This window comes from Lactuca sativa, chromosome 4, assembly GCF_002870075.4.
Source record: "Lactuca sativa cultivar Salinas chromosome 4, Lsat_Salinas_v11, whole genome shotgun sequence".
Taxonomy (NCBI): Eukaryota; Viridiplantae; Streptophyta; class Magnoliopsida; order Asterales; family Asteraceae; genus Lactuca; species Lactuca sativa.
This window is the reverse complement of record NC_056626.2, coordinates 93,690,097-93,715,944: the sequence shown is the minus strand read 5'-3', so window position 1 is coordinate 93,715,944 and position 25,848 is coordinate 93,690,097. Positions and strand designations below refer to the sequence as shown.

At 31.0% G+C, this 25,848-nt stretch overlaps 2 protein-coding genes, 1 long non-coding RNA gene and 1 pseudogene across 5 annotated transcripts; all 4 read right to left on the bottom strand.

Moving 5' to 3' along the window:
* Positions 1 to 1,091: 1,091 nt before the first annotated feature.
* On the bottom strand, positions 1,092 to 8,617 carry LOC111897141 ((3S,6E)-nerolidol synthase 1-like). Of its 2 annotated transcripts, XM_023893106.3 has the most exons (7): positions 8,466 to 8,616; positions 8,121 to 8,391; positions 7,630 to 7,990; positions 3,426 to 3,644; positions 3,165 to 3,303; positions 1,710 to 1,958; positions 1,092 to 1,570 (listed from the first exon to the last, which is right to left on the bottom strand). In XM_023893106.3, the coding sequence occupies exons 1-7, from the start codon at positions 8,601 to 8,603 to the stop codon at positions 1,298 to 1,300; spliced, it is 1,650 nt and encodes a 549-aa protein (XP_023748874.2). In that variant the 5' UTR covers positions 8,604 to 8,616; the 3' UTR covers positions 1,092 to 1,297. The 2 variants fall into 2 exon arrangements, with proteins under 2 accessions (XP_023748874.2, XP_042757023.1); XM_042901089.2 differs by lacking the exon at positions 3,426 to 3,644 and having other exon boundaries at positions 8,466 to 8,617.
* LOC111897142 (chaperone protein dnaJ 11, chloroplastic-like) lies at positions 3,840 to 7,588 on the bottom strand (annotated as a pseudogene).
* A 1,177-nt stretch (positions 8,618 to 9,794) lies between the features above and the next one.
* On the bottom strand, positions 9,795 to 11,254 carry LOC111897101 (uncharacterized). The gene is made up of 3 exons (XR_002852093.2): positions 11,195 to 11,254; positions 10,533 to 10,614; positions 9,795 to 9,962 (listed from the first exon to the last, which is right to left on the bottom strand). It is a non-coding gene; the product is annotated as an uncharacterized LOC111897101 (long non-coding RNA).
* A 9,018-nt stretch (positions 11,255 to 20,272) lies between these two features.
* On the bottom strand, positions 20,273 to 24,761 carry LOC111897116 ((3S,6E)-nerolidol synthase 1). 2 transcript variants are annotated; one of them, XM_052770374.1, is made up of 7 exons: positions 24,686 to 24,761; positions 24,279 to 24,588; positions 23,816 to 24,173; positions 21,767 to 21,985; positions 21,508 to 21,646; positions 20,958 to 21,206; positions 20,273 to 20,808 (listed from the first exon to the last, which is right to left on the bottom strand). In XM_052770374.1, exons 1-7 carry the CDS (start codon positions 24,758 to 24,760, stop codon positions 20,536 to 20,538), a joined length of 1,623 nt encoding a protein of 540 aa, XP_052626334.1. In that variant the 5' UTR covers position 24,761; the 3' UTR covers positions 20,273 to 20,535. The 2 variants fall into 2 exon arrangements, with proteins under 2 accessions (XP_052626334.1, XP_042757564.1); XM_042901630.2 differs by lacking the exon at positions 24,686 to 24,761 and having other exon boundaries at positions 24,279 to 24,684.
* Between the last annotated feature and the right edge of the window lie 1,087 nt (positions 24,762 to 25,848).

The window sequence follows — 25,848 nt, the reverse complement described above, 5'->3', positions numbered from 1 at the left end:
CGTTTTTAGTCTCTAAAACGTTGATTTAAAAGCTTGATCTCCGAAAATCGGTTTTTGTCCCACCCTCCACCTTACCCATCGACTTCGAAGACAAACACCCCCTCTGAAGCCGTTGATCCGTCTTGGCCCTTTTCCTTTCACATTTTCTGCTAGACAAATGAGACAACAAGAGCATGGTCTAATTTCCTTGAGATTTGATTTTGCGATGAATAGGGTTTGATGGAGTGGGGGCTAGTCAAAAGCACCGCCATCAAAGAAGCCTCCTTGAACTCTCCAAATTAAAGAACTTAAACATAGCACAGTTGGTGATGTGGCAAGTTTGGTCAACAAATTGGAAAAAATCAAAGTCAATTTAGGGGAATTGGTCAACAAATGCCAATTTGGGAAAGGGGTAACCTGGTGACCCCTTCACTTTGGCCAAAAGGACTTAATCGACCCGACAAAAAGGACTTGGTTCCCTCATAAAGCCATCAAAATAGTTAAGGGACTAAAAGGGTAAATCCTAGAAAGATTATAGGGTGTATATGTCATTTTCCCTAAGAAATAAACAAAAACAAACAAAAGTTGAGACTTTATAGTTTAGTGACGAAGTTAGGCTAAATTCGAAAGTTTAATGGTCATTTGAGTCAAAACACCAATAATAAAAGTAAAATAAAAACTACAAAACATAAAATATATAGCTTAAAGACACTAAAAACAAAAAAGTGAATAAGGCGTAGAAAAAAAATCAGTGGTACATATATATTTCCATTTAATTATGGGTGTTGATTGGTAAACATCAAGTTTTACATACATAAAAAGTTAATATTTGTGTTAAATGTTATATTGTACAATTTAATAAAACATAAATTTTTGTGTATGTAGAAAAACTGTTGTATAGAAATCAATTTTTTTAATGATATATACAACTCTCAACACTAACCAAATATTATTATAGCGTTAATATAAATTTAGAAACACAACAAAAAAACTAAAAAATATTAGAATCGACCAACCCTAGTGTTTCAGTCAGTGGCAGTGGCAGAACCATGAAATTTGATACAAGAGTACAAACATTATCGACTTATATTTTATCTAGTTATCCATTGTATTAAAAAAAATATAGTATAATCCTTTTAGTTAGGAGTACAATAACACAAAACATGTATACATATAATTTTTTTTACATGTATAAAATAATTTTTTGGGGATACTGTAGTATGCCACCACCCCATGTAACTCCGCCACGGGTTTGAATAGGGGAAAATCTTAACTTTTAAGTGTTTCTTGCAAAGTTGTGATGAATGTTATTTCCTCCCTAAAACATGGAATTTATATAATACTTAAGAAGAGGAAGGGAATGGTTCTCATCATAATTATACATCATAGGTACCATTCTTGCAAGATTCAAACAAGCCTGTATGAATGGTGCTGAAAATTTATTTGGGGAGAGGCACTCCTTATTTAGTTGTTTCCATGTGTTTGATATCATTGACATAACATGTCCCTGTGCATTCTCAAGAGAACAACCTTCATTTTCTCGCATGTAATATGTCACATATGATCCATCATGACCATCTTGATTCTCATCCTGTTAGTTTATAACAAACGGATGTTACTGTGGGACATGATCAGTAAAACATTTATCTTCAAGACATAGCTAATAGCTAATGAGATAATATTCAAGTCAATAATATAAGTTAAACTTAAGTTATAAAAATTTGTATTACCTTAGCACTGCCTAGATCATCCCAAAGACGAAGTATTTTTGCTAAACAAAATGTTATCCCTGGGTTGTCCTTAATAATTGTAGCGCTATCTTCATTAGTAGCACAACCGAGAAGGAAAAACATGTGTACTGTAACTACTTCTGCACCAGAACTTACAATCCCATTCCTCAAGTATTCGTCTACATTCGGCAAGTGTCCTGCAGCAAACCATTTTGCCTCCACTAGAAATGCTTCACAAAGGTTTATCCACTGCAAGAATTGAATTACATTTAAAAGTACGTTTATATTATTTCTCTTTGCTTTCCTTCCACCATTTGGGTATATATATATATATATATATATATATATATATATATATATATATATATATATATATATATATATATACTAGGAGTAAGACCCATGTATTACATGGGTTTATTTTAAAAAAAAATTAAATATGAAATTTTAACAATTTGAAAAGTTTGAATTTATAAGAAAAATGAGAAAATTTTTGAATTATTAAAGTTGATGAGGCTTTAATGTATTGAATACATTACATATATAAACCCTTTCTAATAAATACCTTACATATGTATTACCTTACATATTAAATGTGGAATTTTAATTTAATAAAATGAAAAATACAATAAAAATTTTAAAAATTCTAGAAAATGCCATGTGTCCAACATAAATGAGAAGAGGACATGTGGCAAAAAACCTTCATTTATTATATATATATATATATATATATATATATATATATATATATATATATATATATATATATATATATATATATATATATAGGGAAAGGTTATATGGAAAATAAAGAATTAGGGCAACACATGTTGGAACCAATAAAAGAATGACAACTCATCATTTTGGAATAACTACATAAATAACTTCCATAATACATTGCTTATGAATAAAGAAATGGACACGTGTCACTTGATCAGTGGTTCCAACATATGTTGCCCTAATTAATCATTTTCCATTGAACCTAAACACACACACACACATATATATATATATATATATATATATATATATATATATATATATATATATATATATATATATATATATATATATATATATATATATATATATATATATATATATATATATATATATATATATTGGCGGAGAATTGGGGGTCCCGGGCCACTGCTCAATTTCCGGCTCGTAGTGTAAAAATTTTTTTTTTTTAATATTTTCTATTAGGTGGGCCCGTTTGAAGTATGAGGGACACTCCTACTAAAATAGTATAATATATATATATATATATATATATATATATATATATATATATATATCTTGTTCTAAAACACTTTTGTATTTGTTTAACGTTGTATTTATTAATTTATTTATTTTTATTTATGATGTCTTTAAATCAAAATTAGTTTCTAGAGATAGTTGTGCTCCAATTAGAAACTGTTTTTCAACTCATACGATAGAAAATATTCAACATACCGTCCTTTTTATGTACTCTATGGGGTTGAACCCATATTTCTTGTAGATTTTGTCACTGATTTCATGTGTTATGTTATATACAGCCTCGATACAGATCCTTAAGTGATACGGGAGTCGTTCAAAAGAATTAACATCCCATCTGCAAATAATTGAAGTAGCAACCTTATAATGAAAATCTATATCAATGGTACTCAACTCGTAAGTTATATATATTATTGAAGCTTAACACACGTTTTCACTATTTTTGGATAATAAATGTACCTAATAACAGCTTCTGTAAAGAGGACGAGGTCATCTAGATTTCCATAAACATCAAAAATATCATCAATTATAAAGATTAAGGCAATTGGCTTTATGAGCTCCAATCTTTGCTCCGACAAGCTAGGATCTGCAAGGCTGGCCATCGGCCATAAGTACCAATTCAATGGTTGACTCCTCGCATGCTTCAGCTCCTCTGCTAATCCCAACTCCTTCCACCATCTATTTCAGAAGGATAATTCATTTTAGAGTAAATCACGCGAATGGTCCTTATCCTTTGAGATAATTTGAACGTTTGGTCCTACTTATTTTTTTCTTTAATTCTTATCATTTTTATAGTTTGATTTTCTTTGGGATTGCCCTAATCAATATAAAAAGACTAATATGACCTTTCTTTTTTAGTATTTATTAAATTTATTTAAATAATTAAAGGGAAAATGACACATATGACCTATAAACTTTTTAGGGTTTCCCTTTTAGTCACTTAACTTTTTTGGTGGCTTTATGAGGGAACGAAGTCATTTCTGTTGGGTCGATTACGTCCTTTTTCACGAAAGTGAAGGGGTCATCCGGTTACCCCTAGGGCTGTCAAATTGGGCAGTCGTGTCGAGTTTTTGTCTGACACGACACGACACTACAAGGTTTTGTATAACACGAACACGACACGACACGATGTCGTGTTTTTTTTTCATTAACACGAAAACGAATCAATTAAAACACGACAACACGACACGACAAAGATAATATTACATAACTATTAGTTTATTTCATTCATATTTAAATATTTATAACACGAAAAACCCGACAACGACATGCTTAATCGTGCCAATTTCGTGTCGATTTATGAACACGAACACGACACGACACAACATCGTGTGTTTTAATCTTGACACGAACACGAATTCGAATTTTGATTTCGTCCCGATTTCGTTTTAATTCCGTGTATTTTTATCGTGTCGTGTCATAAATTGACACCCCTAGTTACCCCTTTGCCACATGAACATTTGTTGACCAATTTTTCTATATTGACTTTAAGTTTCCCTTACCCTTGAACCCACACCTCTCTCTCTCTCTCTCAAATTCTTCCTGTCACCATCTATCTGTTTCATTGTGTTTGTAAATATCACCTATAAGTTAACAATTCGAGTTTGTTGTTTTAGTTCTAAGTAAGTATCGCGTTCTAGGGGAAATTTCTCTACATATCTATTTACTGGTTCCTTCCCATTCCTTGTTCTAAGTACGATGACTAAATCTATCTTCATGATCCATATCTCCATGGTTTTGATAATAGTTCATTATAGCTTCCTAGATTTCTGATGTGGGTTTCAAACGGTAATATGTGGATGTACTCAATGCTTGATCAAGGTGTCCAATTTTCCCATAAATCGCTAAAACCCCCAATTAATGTTTGATTTTTGGGGAAATTCTGTATTCTTTTACATTGATTCAAAGTGGCAATCTGACTTTCAAGGACACAATTTCTACCAACATTTGTCGGTCTCCCATCTCCGACTCTTGTAACCACTGGAAAGTCTCACCGGAAAAGAACCCCCCACCCGCCTCTTGAACAGATTCCGATCTTAATCCGCTCGTTTCAACGGATCTGCAAGTGTAGCATAAGCCGAGTGCACTTTCATGAACTTATCCGCCGACGAGTCAGTACTCCCGACATCCATATGCAAAACTCTCGCTAATCTCTGGTACGATGCTTTCACCTCCCGTGTATCAGCTCCAATTCGAACTCCGAGCACATCATACAACGAAGGAGTATTATTACAGAACGATCTAATTGTCTCCGTTTTCTCAGCAGTGGCGTAAGAAGCTGAAATCGGAGCTCTTTCGAACTTGACAGAGTTTGAACTCGATGTTGCCGATGACTTTAAATTGATTGAGAAATTAGGGGAAGTAAAAAACGAAGATGCAGTTGAAATAGATGAAATAGCCATTTGATTTGTATTTTTTTGGATGTTTGAGTGGTTATGGACACAATTTCTCTACAAATGAATTTACTAGATGCCATTGTTAATGAGGTCTTAGAAGATTTTTGTGAATCATGTGGTTAAGGTTTTTCCATATTTAAGACAAATGAACGATTGTGTTTTTTCAGATTTTGTACTCAAATTCCGATTGAATTTCTCCCGGAATAATGTTACCGGAATTGATTGTGTGAAATGTTGAAGGAGACAAGATGGGGAAGTTTGGCTTACTTGACTTGTAAGTTTGACTATTTGGTTGACTTGGCTTTTAAAATTAGTAAAATCAGTTTTTATATGTGCCATGTGGCATATCTACCTGCTAGTTTAGGTAACAATACTAAAAAGACAGGTTGCTCACAACTTTATTCCCTTATAAAGCCACAAAAATAGTTTAGGGGCTAAAATGATCAACCCTAGATAGTTTGTGGACATTTGTGTCATTTTGCTAAAATCAAACTAATAAACGTAAACAGACTAGCATGTGGATCCTAAATTTCTTCTCTCTTCTTGTAGACGGATTAGGCAATTTCCAACCGAAAACATCCCACTCTTTCTTGATGCTCTCATCTACCACCACAACCACACACCCTTTTCCTCTTTCCTCGTCACCTTTCACCTGAATCTGCATTACCCTCCCACTTTCATACACTAAAAAAATCCCACATCCCAACCACGGTTGTCGGAAAAGGAATTGGACCCGAAGCTATGTAAAATCACAGTTGAGGTTTTATCGTCGGTCACTATTTCCAATCTAATGCTTTCTATTGGCTGTGGTGGGAGGCTTTTTCTCTGGAAGTTCGTGTTATGTGTTTTTTATTGGGCGAAGATAGGGTTTCTTGACGACAAGAGAAGACGATGAGGGCAACGAGTGAGAAGATGGCACCAGCCCACAGGGTGCTGTAAATGGAAGAGCAAAGAAGATTATAACGACCTAACGAAGAGATATGGTAACGATGATCCAACAAAAAACACGGGAATATTGGGTTTTTCTTTTTAGTTTTAGGTTGCAGGTGTTCTCAATATATATGATGGGTGGTGTTGCATGTGTTCAAATAATAAGTTAAACACCAAAAGACTTCTAGCCTAGCGGTATCCAGTGTTGCCCTCCTTCCTTGAGGTTGAGGGTTCAAGTCTTGTGAGAGACATAGGTGAACATTTAGGAGTAGTGTATGAGTAGATTAGATTTGCCGTTCCAAATAATAATAATAATAATAAGCTAAACATAGGATTGTTTTTGTTTTTATTAGGGATGAGCATGGGTCGGTTTGGGTCGGTTTTTGGCTAAAACCAAACCAAACCGTAGAAGTCGGTTTTTCGATTTTTAAACCCATATAGGTTCGGTTTTTGCATGGTTCGGTTTTTCGGTTTTCCGGGTTGGGTTTATGGGTTTTCGGTTTTAAACCGTGGGTTTATGAGTTCCTTTTTTTTTCTAGTTTTTGGGTTCAAACCTAGTGAAAATACGTTGCGATAAATAGTATTGTATCTACTTTAAATATACCAAAATAAAGAGTACGAATTCTAGTATTATAAAAACATAAAAATGTTTAAAATATCAAAGTTTAACACCATTAACAGTTTATTGAAAATAAACATAAAGTATTAAAGAGATAAAATCTAAAGTCTAAAACTAAAAGTTTAAAACATAATAAATAATATATATGTGGGTCGGCTCGGTTTTTATGGGCGGTTTTATACGTCAAAACCGAACCAAACCGTTATTTTTCGGTTTTTGTAAAATTCAAACCTAAACCGCCGGTTATTGTTTTGGTTTCGGTTTTTCGGTTTCGGTTATATCGGTTTTTTTTCGGTTTTTCGGTTTTTCGGTTCGGTTTTTGCTCATTCCTAGTTTTTATTAATGCTAGAGTTAGTTTAATAATTTAAGCAGCTATAAATACATTAGGAAGGTATGTATATGTGTTTGGAATGGGTCCCTTTAAAAACATTAAAAATCATATAAAATTAAAAAACAAAAAGGGTTTTAGAAAAGTTGGCAAGGATATACCACTCATATTGTCGGAGTTTAAAAAAAAAAAAAAGAAAAAGAAAAAAAAAAGGAAAAAAAAAAAAACCTTAGGTTAAACACAAGACCATCCGTGTAATTTACTCTTCATTTTAGTATTTAGAAAGAACGCTTCTTTAAAATGATTGTAATTCCATTTATCTAAGCAACCGGTTTCTCATGCCTTTGTGTACATTCATTATGTTGCATGTGTAACAAAATAAATTTTTACCTGAAGATTTGAGTAACTTCTGTTCGATGTAGGGCCTGGAGTTTAGCCAACTCCATCTCAGCAAGTTGAGACATGGTGGTCCCCGAGTAATGTTTGATAAATTTCTTGACCATAAAAGTTGACGAGGTTTTCTGATACGAATGTTCTAATGTATTTTTTACCATTATAGCTTCATCTTGGTCAAGAAAAGGAATCATTTCTTTGAGAGCATGGCTGCTAAAATCCGCAGCCTCCTCAAGTATATGTTCCCCCTCTATGCTTAGCTGTGATGCTTCATATAATGTCATTAATCCCTTTACATCTTCGGTCATTTCTTCAAGGAATATTCCATTCTTTTGCTTGAACCCTGCAAAAACGTCGTCTGATACAACAGATTTCACTTGTAATTAATAACTTTAACAGAATTGACATTATTTGAATCAAAAGTACTAGAAGAAAAACAAGGATGAGTCCTGTTGAAAGTTAAGCAAGATTTAAGAACGTGCGCTCACCTGCTGGAATATAATAACCTTGTTGTCGAAGGATTCGGAAATTAATGGAAACCTCATAAAGACTTTGGTCATGGTTAGAAACATGGCCATTGAAAATTTTAGTGTAATGCGTTTTCAAGATTGAGTCAATCTCCTCTTTGAAGTGATGGTTGATGCAAAGCTTTTGGAGAGCGTTCACCATGTCCATGGATTTTAAGGGTTCATCTTGGACATGCTTTAGAAGATTTCGAACTTCCTGTAAATGTTCGGAATACTTGATGGGTTGTTCCATCTGCAATTTCCATAGCCATGCTTTAGACGGTGACATGGAATATAAAAGAAGTAAAAAAACAAAAAAGGAAATACATTGAAGAAGATCTTAAAGTTTATTTTTCTTGGTTGAGAATCTCGTTTTGTAGGGATTAGGGTATGCTGGATGTTTAGTTTTGTAAAACTGTTGTTCATTGCCGGGGGGGGGAGATTGATATTATAAGCCGGTTGCATTACATATTTATAGCTATTAGATTTAATCTCGACAATATCTATGAGATATTTCTTTTCTAACCACACAATACTATAATTTTAATTGACACCCTACTTTACTTTTAAACTACTATTATTGGACAACGAAATTATAAAATCTTCTAAAAGATTTTTGCTCTTAACTTTAAAAAAAGCTGAATAAAAAAAAATCATTTCAAAATTAATATGAGATTAAAAATTTTATTTTTTCAACAAAATTATGTATCCAAATACTATTTCAAAATAGCGATTCAAGAAAAAGTTATCTATATTATGACCAATTTACCAGATTACCATACACTACAAAAAAATGCCAATTAGTGACAACACTGAAATGGTCACTAACAATAGAAATAGTCGCCACTATGTGATATAGTGACAAAATATATAGTCGTCACTTTTCGTCACTATAGGTCCGTCACAAAAGTGATTTAGTGACCAAATATATAAGTGGTCACTATTCTGAATAGTGACTAAAATATAATGGTCAATAAATCTGTGACAACCAATTTCATGACTAAATCTTGTCACTAATCAGTGAAAGTCGTCAATAATTTATATAATTAGTGACCAAAAAAAGCGGTCACTAAACAAACATTGTTAGAGACCAAAAAAGTGGTCACTATTTAAGAAACTATGAGAAAAGACAATACGTTATAATTGAGTTGCTATAGAATTTTCATAGCTAATGATAGAAGTAGAATGCTATAAATAACGTACCATCAAAAATATGTCACTATTTCTTACATATAGATATCAACTTTCTACAAAATAAAATACTTTAAAAATTAAAAGACATCAAAATAGAAATAAACATTTTCAAGTGTCTTCATGGCCATCGAATTATGGTGCTTTGAGAATCTTCATGAACGGATAGGCTTTTTTTTATCTGAAAAAACAAGTTAAACATATGCGAAATAGTTGCTTCTACATTGACTATTAACTATTAATGCCGAAAAAATTGTAAAAATTTAGGTCTTAATGGGGAAAGACTCAATTCCCTAAATCTCTTTATAAAGTTGTTATTAAGTCAAAAAGAACTCTTCTATATAAACCTTATCCATCAGTGTGCATGTTTCTTTTTTATTTAACATAGAAAGAACAACTTAATTGAGAAAGTGGGAACAGAGCTCTCAACATTAATTTATTTTTTCTTTTTGTTTCCTCAAATATTTTTCACACATCATTTCTACTGACAAAACTTAATAGAGGGGAAAAAACATAAACAAGGCTTTATTGTCCTCATTAAACCATGTTAAATATTTATACATAAATTCAAAAACAGAACTTGATTATTTCAGTGGCCCATTTATTTAAGTTCTTCTCTTGGCATGTCCCAACCTGCAAAGGAATTTTTCATTATAATAATGAATAGTAGCATTGGAAAGTTACTGAACAGATTACGATGTCTATCTGGATAAGAAGCATTGTATACATATATAGACTATTTCTTTTCTGGACAAAACAAACTATCTAAATGAGACCAAATGACCATTTTAACCTTATATTAAAAACAACAAATCTAATGATATTCATCATCAGCTTTAGCAAAGTTTTTTTTACTTAACTAATTAAGTCATTAAGTGCATAACTCATTAAGTGGAAAAAAATAGTAACGTACTTACATTTCTTTACCACTAATAAAATGTACTACTATATTTTATCCATACTAACGATGTACTTACTTTTATTTAATAATATATATGGCTATAGAAATGCACATTAACTGCTATTATTTGTACAAAAACATAAGTACCTTATGTTATAAGAGAAGCATGTGCATTGCTATTATGGTTTTAACTAAATAAAGTACATTATCTATGTTGGTAAAAAGAGGAAAGTACATTGCTTTTTCTTACCAATATCGGGCATATATAAAATTTCATATGAATAAAGGAAGTCAAGGCTTACTCTATTCAGAATTCTTGAAGAACAAATCACCCGCACCACATCCAATATTAACCCGGGATGTTTCCTGGTAATTTCAAATTTACTGCAAAAAGGGGAAAGACCAGGTAAGAACTTTATTATCATTAGAATTAAAATACCAAATTAATAAATTTGCAAATTATTTTCATGACTACAGTTTAAGGTAATGATTTTTTTATGCTCGTATTCATAATCATTATCCGTTTTAACATTTGTGAGTTATAAATCATGAAAGCTACAATCCTACACTCACCAAACCTCATCAACAACTCACATTAACTATTTATATAATTTTTTTTGCCTAATAGACTATGAGTTCAGTAAATAGATTCACTCCCTTTTAAAGGAACTATAACGCACAAAAATCTATTGTGTAGAACGAATGGTTAAAGCTCACTTTACATAAGAACCCTAAACCCACCCAACATGATTTGTGTTTATAGCTAAATATATTAGCAAACAAAGGAATTTATGTTTAAAACATATAGAACATACAAAAAATAAATTGATACATCTATGAAGTGGTTATTTTAAACCTTAATTCAGCAAAAGTTGGAGATTAACTTTTTCCCCCAAATTGTTATCCGATTCGATTAGAATACAATAAAGGAAAAGACCCATATTTGTTCTACAATAAAACTTACAAGAAGATATAATGTCCATAATACACATCATTATAAAAGCTCCAGCTCCAGGTGTGCCCCTATTTAATTATATTACAAGAAATGATCAGTATCATCATAATTATGGCATCTTATGTTAATATGCCAAAAAGGGTAACTCGGTCATTTATATTAGATCTTATGATGTTTGGGTCCAGTTGAAAGGTTCTTTCTGGTTGGAGATGCTTTTCACTAAGACAAGATGCCTGATTAATAACAATTATAATATGTATCTTAAATAAAAAGAATACGAACTCACCCTTAATCGCATTATTATTTTGACTAATCTTTAATACTTTAGAAGCAATGTTATATAATTATGACTTGTGTCTATACTCATGTTGGATCCAACCCAAATGAAGAATCTGAGACCTGATATAGTAGGTTCTTGGTAGAACTGCAAGTTGTTATCACTTCCTCTCAACATGAAGAATCCAATAAGCAAAAAAAGTTAGATTTTTGAAAGATATAAAATATAGAGCAATTAGAAAGAATAAAAGTCTAATTAAAAACAATTGATTGCTAATGATAAAGAGTAAGAATTACACATTACCTTTCTTGCTTTTGAGAAGACTCATAAACATCATATTCCATTGCCTTCAATTTCAAACAACAGATTGACAACACAAGGAATATGTTTAATAGTATTTTTTATGGAACACAATAGTCAAACAAAGTTAAAATGATAATATTCATCCAAAATATGCACCTGGTAAGCAAAAGATAGTCCTTTGGTCCCTTCATGGATCAGCCTTAGGCTCCACCACTTCTTTTATATCTTTCAGTCTCCTACTACTTAAATAACTAACAATACAATGAGGGGATAAATCAAGGGTAAACACTATTCAAAGCTTTTAAATCTTCATTCCAATTACTTGTGAATCGTGATGAGAAGATAGATAACACTTTCACCTTCAGTTTGAATACCTATGAATCCAGGTGAGAGGATAGAGGATATTTTCACCTTCATTAGAACAAAATGGACACCATAATAAATAAAAATCATAGTTAATAAGCTTTTTTTTACCATTATTTACACTTAATATCATTTTAGGGTTTGTACCTTTCTATGCATAACAAAAACATAATTAAATTCTGCCACACATTGCTAATGTATATACATTGATATCAGCTGAATGGTTAAATTATCAACTTCAAATGGATTTGGAACTCTAAAACAAAAGACAATTACTGATTTACTATAAAACAAAGATCAACACTCAACAATCTAAATAATCAAAGCAAGAATAAAAAGACCTTGAGAAAGTCATTGTTCCCTATGAACGTCAAGCTTGTTGGTCATAAGAACATGGATACAATTGTCCAAATTGTGAAAATAACAAGAACAAAATAAATAAAATTAGGTCAATTGACGTTGCTCATAAGAATATAGATTCAATTATCCATTTAACCTTCTTTCGAAATCTAATCCAGTCGTTGAAATCACGAGGGCTGATCGAGAGAGAGAGAGAGATACCAAACATTATGGGGAAGGAGGAGGCGGTGTGATGTGGGCCCTAGTGTGGAGGATCGGGCCCTTGCGTTCCTAGAGGCCCACGATCGTGTGACTAAAGGGGCTTCACGAAAATGGCCATAACTTTGGCTACGAATCTCCGTTTCAAGCCTACGACCAGTTAAATCGAAGCTTGGAGCAAGGAGCACGCCTAGATAAGTCCCCAAAGGGGACTTACCCATTTTTGAGTCCAGAAATCGCTTTCTAAATGGAGTTATGATCAATTTTGTTATTTTTCCTTAATTTTTGGGTTTTGTTTTTGGGTTTGTATTTGGCCCATGGACTTTTAGGGTTTCATTTTAATTTCTGCTTCTTATTTAACTGTTTTTGATGTAATTTGGATGGTCAATCATCAATTTTATGAACTTTCGATTTTCTCCCAAATTATGTGTGTTAACACAGATTTTGAAGCCAATCCCACGGTATTCGTAGAACCAACGTAGTTTTGAAGAGATTGTCCTGGCTATTCTTTTAGAATCAACAGGTTCATTCTTGGTTATCTTTGTGTTGTTTTTTTTTTTGCGCTGCATCACGGTGTCGGTCAGTGGGAGGAAAAACCTTAGCATAGACAGCTATGTTGCCGTTTTTGTGCTTTCATCACAAGTAAGGAGTGGCGACGACATCGAGGCGAAGGAATTCCTTCGCTAGGACGAATTCTTCTCGGAATTTTGTTGATGACATCCTCGATGACTTGGATATAGATGGTGGTAGTCATCGAACTCGCCATTTCCCAGATCCTTGAAACTTTCGGCTGACACAAAAACCCAAATAATAGAAATTGGATTTTGAGTTGATGAATTGGAGATTAGGGAAGGATTAGGGCTTGGAGAACCCTAAGCATTAGAAATTGAATTTGAATTTGATGAATTGGAGATTGGGGAATGTTTAGGGCTTGGAGATGGTGGAGGAGAACGGTGGTGAAAAGATATTAAGTAAAAAATGATTTTATTTTACGGTTAGTCAGTGACAACAAGTATAGAACAGGTCACTAAATTTCAGTGACGACTTAATATATAGTCACTAAATGATGATGATAGTGACCAGATTTTAGGTGGTCACTAAAACTTAGTCACTAAAAAGGACTTTTGCTTTTAGTGATAAGTAAACACTATCATAATTAATCATGTTTGTCATCATCTTATGTAATTTTATATATTTTAAAATTTTTAGCTATTTTTGTTTTTATTAACCATCCGTATACAAATAAACACTACAGCTTCATACAAACTAGCTTTGCGAGTCACACCCTATATCTTTCATCCCAAATGTAAAATGCACCTTTACACCAACACATATATTATTAGGCTACAAACCCATTAGAGAGCTCAGGGTGGCCGGTTTTAGGCTGGTGGTCACAATACTACCATCGGGGGATTGCTCCGTCATTGGATGGGTTGAGATTTTGGCCTCCTATGTGGCATGAGGAACTTGTTGGATTAGATGTCTAATCCCATAACTATAAATTGTATGTACTTGACCTGATAGAATCATGATCCTTTTGGGTTGCATTAACCATAGCAACTTGACAGGATGAATTATGAGATAGAGGTTGATGAATGCTTTATTAATATATTATAAGAATAATATATTAATTGAGAAATCATATTATTTAATTAGTTTTGATCAGAAATTAATTTGGAATTAATTTAGTGATCAAAAGAGACTGATTAAAAGAACGGGGACTGATTATGTAAATCAGTAATAGTTGTAGTTTGGGCTAATGGACCCTATTAATAAAGGGTGGAAGAAAACTCTATGGGAGCCCATAAAGATTTCGTCCAAGGCCTTTCATGTGGGGGTCTATGGATTGTTAATTAGGGCCTAAGCAAGGGAATTAGGGTTTCCAGTTGAAAACCCTAGTAGCAGCTCAACTATATAATGACCCCTTTGGCTATTGTTTTCGACCCCTATGCTTGATAGAAGAACCGTAGCCGAAATTAAGAGCCTCCATCCTCTCTCTCTCTTATTCATCCTTTGCTAAGTGGTGTTTGTGACTCTATAAGAGGTGCAGCAATTAGGGTTCTTGCTTTGAATAATATATTTACATGTATAACTTGAGAAAAAGCTAGATCCAAAGCAATTAGGGTTGCATATGCACTATAGGAATGTTGTAATGCTCAAAACCCGTCAGTGGTATCAGAGCTTTGAGTGCTTTTCTACTATATTTGATGTTATTGTGTTTTTCAAAGCTGGAACAAAATTTTGATTTTGGTCTCTGCCTGGTGAACTCGACGAGTCCTAAGTTGGACTTGACGAGTTGGACCTACTCGACGAGTCCATGCCATGACTCGACGAGTTGGTTCGTCATATGGCAGATTTTTTGGGTTTCAAGCCAAAATTAGATAAGGGTCATTACCTTAAATTGTTTTGATTGTTAAAATTTGAATGTTTTGTTATGGTAATTAATAGCCTCATTAATAAGTATAATGAAGATTATAAAGTAACCAAATATTTTTATAATTTCTCAATCTTAGTTATTCTGGGGATGATGCATATTATTTGGTACATTACAACAATTCCCTTCTGAAATCCAATCCAAAGACAGAGAATGTGGTTTTTCAATTTCAAGACTACATTCCGTGATCAACCATTTGATAAAAAAGAGATACGACTTTCTTTCCACTCGCTCAACTTTAGAGTCCAATGCCCTTCTACTTTAAAGACAGCAGAAGTTTCTAAACGAGTAATTGTGAAATATCTACATATCGGAGCAATGGAACCCACTACAACTCCAATAAACTGTATTGTAATGGTTGGCCACCATCTATAGCGAGATCCAGACATTCTCTCAAGATCTATATATATATTTATGAAGTCTTCAACTCATATAACTCATATAGTTCTTTTTTAAGTACTCTATGGGGTTGAACCAAGGACGGTCCTACAATGGGGCAGTAGGGGCAGCTGCCCCCACAATAAAAAAATAATTAAAAAATAATTTTTTTTTCAAAAAATATTATATTTTAACAATTCAAAATTATATATTTTGGCTCTTCAAAAAAGTTTGCCCCCACAAAAATTTAAAAAAAAAAAAAAAATTGCCCCACTTCGAAAGAATTTTGGGTCCGCCCCTGGGTTGAACCCATATATTTCTTGTAGATTTTGTCATTAATTTCATGTGTTATTTTATATAACTAGGCGAATGCCCGCACGTTGCGCAGAAACACTTATATAGTTGAAGTCTTTACAAATATACGATATTTTTTAATATAACAATAACATTGTTGTTAAATTTGATATAATAATTTCTATATACTATATTGATATAATATATTGCTTATTTTGAATTATATGATAATATATACATTTATTATAACTTCATAATTTCAATCGTTTGAATGACTTTTACCCGCGAGTTACACATGAATAAAATTAAATATAATATATGATTTGATGTTATTTATAGTTGTTTTTATTGTTAATTAATTTTTTAAAATTTATTAGCTTAATGTTTTAATTTCTATCATTATCATTATTTAAAACATCAAACATTTTTTTTTATTTTAAAGCTAACAATATAATCATTTATATAGAGTTGTTTTTAACTATTATTATTGTAAGTTATTTTAAGGTAGTTATTTGGAAACTTTTAACGATTATAAAAATATATTTAAGAAATACTTTAGTTAAATTGAATTACAATTTAGTTTTTTCTTTTATCACTACAATTTATCACTTTTAACTATTTACAAAATATTCTTTAGTTTTTTTAAATTGAATTGAAATTTATATTTGAGTTGACATTGTAATGCGCAGAAACACATATATAGTTGAAGTCTTTACAAATATATACTTTTTAAAATATAACACTAACGTTGTTGTTAAATTTGATATAATAATTCGTATATTAATTTGATATAATATATTAACTATTTTGAATTATATGATAATATATATATATATATATATATATATATATATATATATATATATATATATATATATAATATAACGTCATAATCTCAATCGTTTGAATGACTTCTACTCGCGAGTTACACATCAATAAAATTAAATATTATATATGGTTTAATATTATTTATAGTTGTTATTTTTAACTAACTTTTTAAAATATATATGCTTAATGTTTTAATTTCTATCATTATAATTATTTAAAACATCAAACATTATTTTTTGATTTTAAAGGTAACAATATAATCGTTTATATAGAGTTATTTTTAACTATTGTTATTATAAGTTATTTTAAGCTATTCATTTGAAAAGTTTTAACGATTATATAAATATATTTAGGAAATATTTTAGTTAAACTGATATTACAATTTAGTGTTTTACATTTATCATTATAATTTATCACTTTTAACTATTTACAAAATATTATTTGATTTTTTTAGTGGAACTAAAATTTATATTTAAGTTGGCACTGTAATGTTATATTTAAATTAATAATTTAAGTATTTTGTCAAAACTGTTCAAAAATTATAGCTTTAAACTGATAATTGTTTACATGTAACAACATTTTAAATCTAATAAATTAAGTAGAATATGTTAAAATTTAAAGAAATAACTTTATAAATAGAAGTAAAAATATTATTTTAAAATTGAAATTTAGTCTATTTATGATTACACTTTATGTTTGATATTTATTTAACCTTATTAACCAACTTACAATCATTATTAGAAAGACACTATAATTTATCACTTTTAACTATTTTTAAAATAATCTTTGGGTTGTCTAAGTTAAATAAAATTTATATTTAAGTTGAGCCTATAATGTTATATTTGAATTAATAATGTAAGTATTTTATACAAATTGTTCAAAAATTATACCTTTAAAATAATAATGGTTTACATCCAACAATATATTAAAACTAATAAATTAGGTATAATATGTTAAAAATTAAAAAACATAATTAAAGATATTATATGAATACATTTTAGATTTGATATTTATTTAACCTAATTACCTAATTATAATTATTATTATAAAGAAATTTAAAAGTCATGGGTGTTTCAAATGAATGTGGTGAAAGGAAAAAAGAATAGGGGTTTTAAATGCATGAGATTCAAAAAAAATGCTAGCTTTATAAGTATGTATGAAGCCTTCTTAGAGATCCTTAAGTGATACGTCAGTCGTTCAAAATAATTAACATCCCATCTTCAAATAATTGAAGTAGCAACCTTTTTGATATTTTTCAAAAATTGAAACGTGCATATGTATATAACAATTTTGGCCTTTGAGTTTTTTTTTGGTTTTCTATTTTTTTTTCTTCATAATTTTTGTTCTTTACAATTTTGCTTATGATTTTTTATTCAAGTAATCTGACTATCTCTTATTTATTTAACTTTTTTTTATAAAAATATCGTTTGTTTGGAAAAGAAAAAAACGATATAAAAACTTCAATAAAAGACCAAATAGAAATATATATATATATATATATATATATATATATATATATATATATATATATATATATATATATATATATATATATATATATATATATATAAACAAAAAATGAATAAATAAAAAGTTGGACAAAAATATTAATATAAATATACAAAGGGCTACGATATGTAGTCGGTAGCTAGGTATAATATAAGAAAATATTAAATATGGTGTTATTAAATTCTTAATTAAAAAGTGAAACAAAATAACAAGTAAAAATAAAACAATAAAAGACAAAAATTAAAGTGAGTTTATTTTTGTTTAAAAATAATATGAATATTTTTAAAATAAATAAATTTGAGAGTTGAGAACTAATTTTATTCAAATGATATGACTATCTGTTATTATTATTGTTGTTATTTTGAAAAAAAAATGGTTTTTTGGAAAATAAAAAACATTATAAAAACTTCAATGTAAAACTAAATACAAGAACATATTAAATGTTGTTATAAATGATAATAACCGTAATATACATTATTATATTCTTTAAGAGTGAAAGATAGAACGAAAAAATAAAATAAAATCGAGTTCAATGGCTAAAAAAACAAACAAATAAAATAAAATAATTTTGTAAAACTTAAATTGAGTTTATTTTTTTAGAAAAATATTAATTGGTTTTTTTTTAAATATTTCTGATTTCAAAATCTAATATAGCGTGATCATAAGTTCAACGACTAAATCAAATAATTTTACCCTCACTTACCCCATGTTGGCAGGGGGAATTGACTAATCAAGTGCATAAGGTAAGAAATAAACAAAAACGAAAAAAAGTTGAGACTTTTTAGTTTAGTAATGAAGTTAGGCTAAATTCGAAAGTTTAATGGTCATTTGAGTCAAAACATCAATAATATAAGTAAAATAAAAACTACAAAACACAAAATATATAGCTTAAAGACACTAAAAAACAAAAAATTGAATAAGCCGTAGAATCAAAAAATCAATGGTACATATATATTTCCATTTAATTATGGGTGTTGATTCGTAAACATCAAGTTTTACATACACAAAAATTTAATATTTGCGTTAAATGTTATATTGTACAATTTAATAAAGCATAAATTTATGTGTATGTAGAAAAACTGTTATATGGAAATCAATTTTTTAATGATATATATAACTCTCAACACTATAAAAATATTATTATAGCGTTACTATAAATTTAGAAACACAACTAGGGCTGTTAATCAGGTCAACCCGATCGGGTTTCAGGTTAAACGAGTCGGGTTTTCACAAAAAATAATTTAACCCGGTACCCGACCCTATTAAGGTATGGGTTGGTCGGGTTCAGGTTTCGGGTTAATAGGGTCGGGTTAGCCGGGTTAGTCGGGTTAATACACTAAACACTTAATTTAAACATAATATATATGATTTTTTCAAGAGTGCAATCTGATATAAATCCAAACCATTTTTTACTCTTTTCTTAACATCAAGAATGCATACAAATTGAAACAAATTAAAAATAAAAGATCATGGACCTCATGGTTATTACAACATACGAGAAAACATGCATACCACAATGGCTAAAAGAGTTCTTCCATTATAAATATTAAATAGATGAACTTTCAATCTCTAGTTAGCGATCAACGTCATGTAGTTTATTCATGTTTATAGTTAGTTTAAAGTAGAAATAATTATCAAAATAAAATCTTTACTTTCTCAGCCGCTCTAGTAATTTTGAGATGCGGAGGTTTTATATCTTTTTGGACTTCAACTTGACAAATGGGAGTTACTTGACCCTCGTATGCTTCTAGAGTCACAAAAATTTACATTTTCAAAGGATTTGTAGTCTTTTTGTATAGTTCAAGTAAATAGCAATGAAATATGTAAAGGTTGTGAATTCCTAACCGGGTTATTCGGGTTGACCCGAAACCCGATTTTTTTGTAAAAATCAACCCTAAACCCGACCCTAACTACAAATCGGGTTTGTCGGGTTAACCCGAATAACCCGATTTGGAATTCTAACCCTATTGAACCCGACCCTAATTACCTTATTCGGGTTAGGGTCGGGTCGGTTAATCGGGTTCGGGTTTTTTTGACACCCCTAAACACAACAAAAAAACTCACAAAAATATTAGAATCGACCAACCCTAGCGTTTCAGTCATTGGTAGAATCAGAAATTTTGATACTGAAGTACAAACATTATCAACATATATTTTATGTAGTTATCCATTACATTAAAAGAAATATGGTTCAATCTTTTTAGTTAGGGTACAATAACATAAAACATACATACATATATATATATATATATATATATATATATATATATATATATATATATATATTAATTTTTGGGGATACTGTAGTACCCTACCGCCCCATGTAGCTCCACCACTGGTTTCGGTAGGTGGAAATCTTAACTTTTTAGTATTTCTTGCGAAGTTGCGATGAATGTTATTTCCTCCCTAAAACATTGAATTTATATAATCCTTAAGAAGAGGAAGGGAATGGTTCTCATCATAATTGTACATCATAGGTACCATTCTTGCAAGATTCAAACAAGCCTTTATGAATGGTGCTGAAAATTTATTTGGGGAGAGGCACTCCTTATTTAGCTGTTTCCATGTGTTTGATATCATTGACATAACATGTTCTTGTGCATTTTCAAGCGAACAACCTTCATTTTCTCGCATGTAATATGTCACATACGATCCATCATGACCATCTTGATTCTCATCCTGTTAGTTTATAACAAAACGGATGTTACTATGGGACATGATAAGTAAAACATTTATCTTCAAGACATAGCTAATAGCTAATGAGATAATATTGAAGTTAATTATATATAAGTTAAACTTAAGTTATACATGGATGAAATTTGTATTACCTTAGCACTACCTAGATCATCCCAAAGACGAAGTATTTTTGCTAAACAAAATGTTATCCCCGGGTTGTCCTTAATAATTGTGGCGCTATCTTCATTAGTAGCACAACCGAGAAGGAAAAACATGTGTACTGTAACTACTTCTACACCAGAACTTACAATCCCATTCCTCAAGTATTCGTCTGCATTCGGCAAGTGTCCAGAAGCAAACCATTTTGCCTCCACTAGAAACGCTTCACAAAGGTTTATCCACTGCAACAATTGAATTACATTTAAAAGTACGTTTATATTATTTTTCTTTGCTTTCCTTCCACCATTTGGGTATATATATATATATATATATATATATATATATATATATATATATATATATATATATATATATATATATATATATATATATATAACACTTTTGTATTTGTTTAAAGTTGTATTTATTTATTTATTTATTTTTATTTATGAAGTCTTTAAATTAAAATTAGTTTCTAGAGATAGTTGTGCTCCAATTAGAAACTTGTTTTTCAACTCATACAATAGACAATATTCAACATACCGTCCTTTTTAAATACTCTATGGGGTTGAACCCATATTTCTTGTAGATTTTGTCACTGATCTCCCGTGTTATGTCATATAGAGCCTGAATACAGATCCTTAAGTGATACGGCAGTTGTTCAAGAGAATTAACACCCCATCTGCAAATAATTGAAGTAGCAACCTTATAATCAAAATCTATATCGATGGTACTCAACTCATAAGTTATATGTTATTGAAGCTTAACGCACGTTTTCGCTATTTTTGGATAAAAATTGTACCTAATAACTGCTTCTGTGAAGAGGACGAGTTCATCTAGAGTTCCATAAACATCAAAAATATCATCAATTATAAAGATTAAGGCAATTGGCTTTATGAGCTCCAATCTTTGCTCCGACAAGCTAGGATCTTCAAGGCTGGCCATGGGCCATAAGTACCAATTCAATGGTTGACTCCTCGCAAGCTTCAGCTCCTTTGCTAATCCCAACTCCTTCCACCATCTATTTCAGAAGGATAATTCATTTTAGAGTAAATTACACGAATGGTCCTTATCCTTTGAGATAATTTGAACGTCTGGTCCTACTTATTTTTTCTTTAATTCCTATCATTTTTATAGTTTGATTTTGTTTGGATTGCCCTAATCAATATAAAATGACTAATATGACCTTCCCTTTTTTTTTGTATTTATTAAATTTATTTAAATAAATCAAACTAATAAACGTAAAAAGACTAGCATGTGGTTCTTAAATTTCTTCTCTCCTCATGTAGACGGATTAGGCCATTGCCAACAGAACACATCCCACGCTTTCTTGATGCTCTCATCTGCCACCACCACCACACACCCTTTTCGTCTTCCCTCATCTCCTTTCACCGGAATCTGCATTACCCTCCCACCTTCATACACTAAAAAATCCCACATCCCAACCACAGTTGTCGGAAAAGGAGTTGGACCCGAAGCTATGTAAAATCACAGTTGAGGTTTCATTGTCGGTGACGATTTCCAATCCAGTGCTTTCTATTGGCTGTGGTGGGAGGCTTTTTCTCTTGAGGACAAATGAAGAGATGAGGGCAACGAGTGAGAAGATGGCAGCAACCCACAGGGTGCTGTAAATGGAAGAGCAAAGAAGTTTATAACGACCTAATGAAGAGATATGGTAACGATGATCCTACAAAAAACATGGGAATATTGGGTTTTTCTTCTTAGCTTTAGGTTGCAGGTGTTGTCAATGAAAAAAAAAAAAAAACAGAGTAGAAGGGGTGGGGCGGAGAAGATCATGGTGGTATCGTGGGATGGGTGGTGTTGTATATGTTCAAATAATAAGATAAACATAGGATTGTTTTTGTTTTTATTAATGTTAGGGTTAGTGTAGTAATTTTAAGCAGCTATAAGTGGTACGTAATGTGTTTGGAATGGGTCCCTTTAAAAAGATTAAAAGTCATATAAAATTAAAAAACAAAAAGGGTTTTAGAAAAGTTAGGAAGGATATACCAAGGTTGTCAAGATCGGGATCCTACCTAGGATCGATTTTGGGTTTGCAAGATCGGGATCGAGATCCTAAGATCCCACAAAATAGAACATAATTTTAATTTATAATATTTAATCATGAAAACTATTTCAAACATTTAGTTTTTCGTTCAAAAGTTATAAAAACTTCAAAATATTAGTCGTAAGTCTCAATAAAAAATGATAAACGGTAGATTGGTAAAGGATAAAAGACATAAAGTGATTAAAAAAAATTCATTTGCAAAAAAAAAAAAAAAAAATCAAAGGAAGGTAGGATCGGATCGGATCTCGATCCTACGATCCTACCTACGATCTTACGATCTTACCTGCGATCCTACCCCAAATACGATCCTTTTACGATCCGGATCGTTTTTCATACCTAGGATCGTAGGATCGTACGATCCTACGATCAGGATCGCGATTTTGACAACTATGGGATATACCACTCATTTTGTCGGAGTTATAAAAAAAAACAAGTTACCTTAAATGACAACCATCTGTGTAATTTACTCTTCATTTTAGTATTTAGGGGTGTTTGGCTTAGCTTTTCAAACCTCAAAAGTCATGATTTCATGACTTTTCTAAAAAATTCCTTTTCTTTATGTAAAAACTTCAAAAATGAATTTTAAAACTAGTTTGTCAAACATTTTTTGTTTTTTTGTTTTTCTAAAAATGACGTTTAGCTATGAAAAGCTAATTCAAACACCACCTTAGAAAGAAAGAATGCTTCTTTCAAATGATTGTAATTCCATTTATCTAAGCCACCGGTTTCTCATGCCTTTGTGTACATTCATTATGTTGCATGTGTAACAAAATAAATTTTTACTTGAAGATTTGAGTAACTTCTGTTCGATGTAGGGCCTGGAGTTTAGCCAACTCCATCTCAGCAAGTTGAGACATGGTGGTCCCCGAGTAATGTTTGATGAATTTCTTGACCATGAAAGTTGACGAGGTTCTCTGATACGAATGTTCTAATGTATTTTTCACCATTATAGCTTCATCTTCGTCAAGAAAAGGCATCATTTCTTTGAGAGCATGGCTGCTAAAATCCGCAGCCTCCTCAAGAATACGTTCTCCCTCTATGCTTAGTTGTGATGCTTCATATAATGCCATTAATCCCTTTACATCTTTGGCCATTTCTTCAAGGAACATTCCATTCTTTTGCTTGAAGCGTGCAAAAACATCTGATACGAAGAAATTTTACTGGTACTTAATAACTTTAACAAAATTGACATTCTTTGAATCTAGTACTACAAGAAGAAAAAACAAGGATGTGTACTACCGCTCACCTGCTGGAATATAATAACCATGGTGTCGAAGGATTCGGAAATTGATGGAAACCTCATAAAGACTTTGGTCATGGTTAGAAACATGGCCATTGGAAATTGTAGTGTAATGAGTTTTCACGATTGAGTCAATCTCCTGTTCGAAGTTATGGTTGATGCAAAGTTTTTGGAGAACATCAACTATTTCCACAAGTTTTATGGGCACACCTTCGACATGCTTTAGAAGATTTGGAACTTCCTCTAATTGTTCTGAATATTTTAGAAGATTTCGAACTTCCTCCAATTGTTCTGAATACTTGGTGGATTGTTCGATCTGCAATTTTCGTAGCCATGCTTTAGACGGCAACACGAAATATAAGGGAAGTAAAAAAAGCAAATACAATGGAAAAGACATTAAAGTTTATTTTTACTGGCAAAGAATCTTGATTTGTAGGAACTACGTTTTGCTGGATGTTTAGTTGTGTTACACTATTGTTGATTGCCATGAGAGAGAGTGTGTGTGTGTTTGTTATTGGAAGTTGCTTGCATTATTTATAGGTATTGAATTTGATGTTGACTTATCTATTAGGCACTTTTAAAGTTTTGGAAATAAAAGTTTTATATCTTTTAGTTTTAAAGAAAGAAAGAATTAGAAAAAGTTTGTTGGTGAATATAAGTTTAAAATATAGAAAAAGTTTGTTGGTGAATATAAGTTTTAAATTTATTTTTTTTGGTAAATTACACCAATCGTTCTCGTGCAGATATCAATAGACAGGTTTAATCTCTATTTTAAAAAATTAACTCGAATCATCTATCATATCGTTAAAAGTTGCATACTTCATCCATTATTAATTTTAATTTGAACGTTTCATCCATTTTGAAACATGAAAGGACTATATATAATACTCTTTTTATTTTCATTTTCATTTATTTTTACCATTTTTGACTATTTTTACTTATAAAAAAATATTTTACATATTGTTCTAGCTTGTTAAGAACACTTGACTGTAGGCCTGACAATTGAGTTGGGTTCGGGTTAACGGGTTGGCGGGTCAGAAAACATAAACTCAACCCAATCCATATAATATATGAGTTGACGGGTTGACGGGTCACGGGTTGGTAGGTTGGAAAGCTCAACCCAACACAACCCATATAACCCATTTAAGTATATTGGTTCGCGGGTTCACAAGTTAATGGGTCAAACCCAACCCATATAACCCGTTTAATAAACACACAACACATTTAAAAAAAAAAAATTCAACATAAATTCATAAAATGATTAAAGTAATTAACATAAAAAAAGGTTTTCAACATAAATTTATCATAAAGTCAATAACATCCATATAAAAATGAAAAATGAAAAAATTCAAAGAAAATGGATGTGTTCTTCGTTCGTGACTAATGAAAATAATGACATGTATTTTTTCTTTTTCTGATTAACGAACCGCAAATGCAGATTAATCACATATTAATACGGAAGGAATACAATGATACAAAATATTACGAATACAGATGGAAATCAAATTTCATTAATAATTAAATATATCATTTTTTAAATGTAATATATATATATATATATATATATATATATATA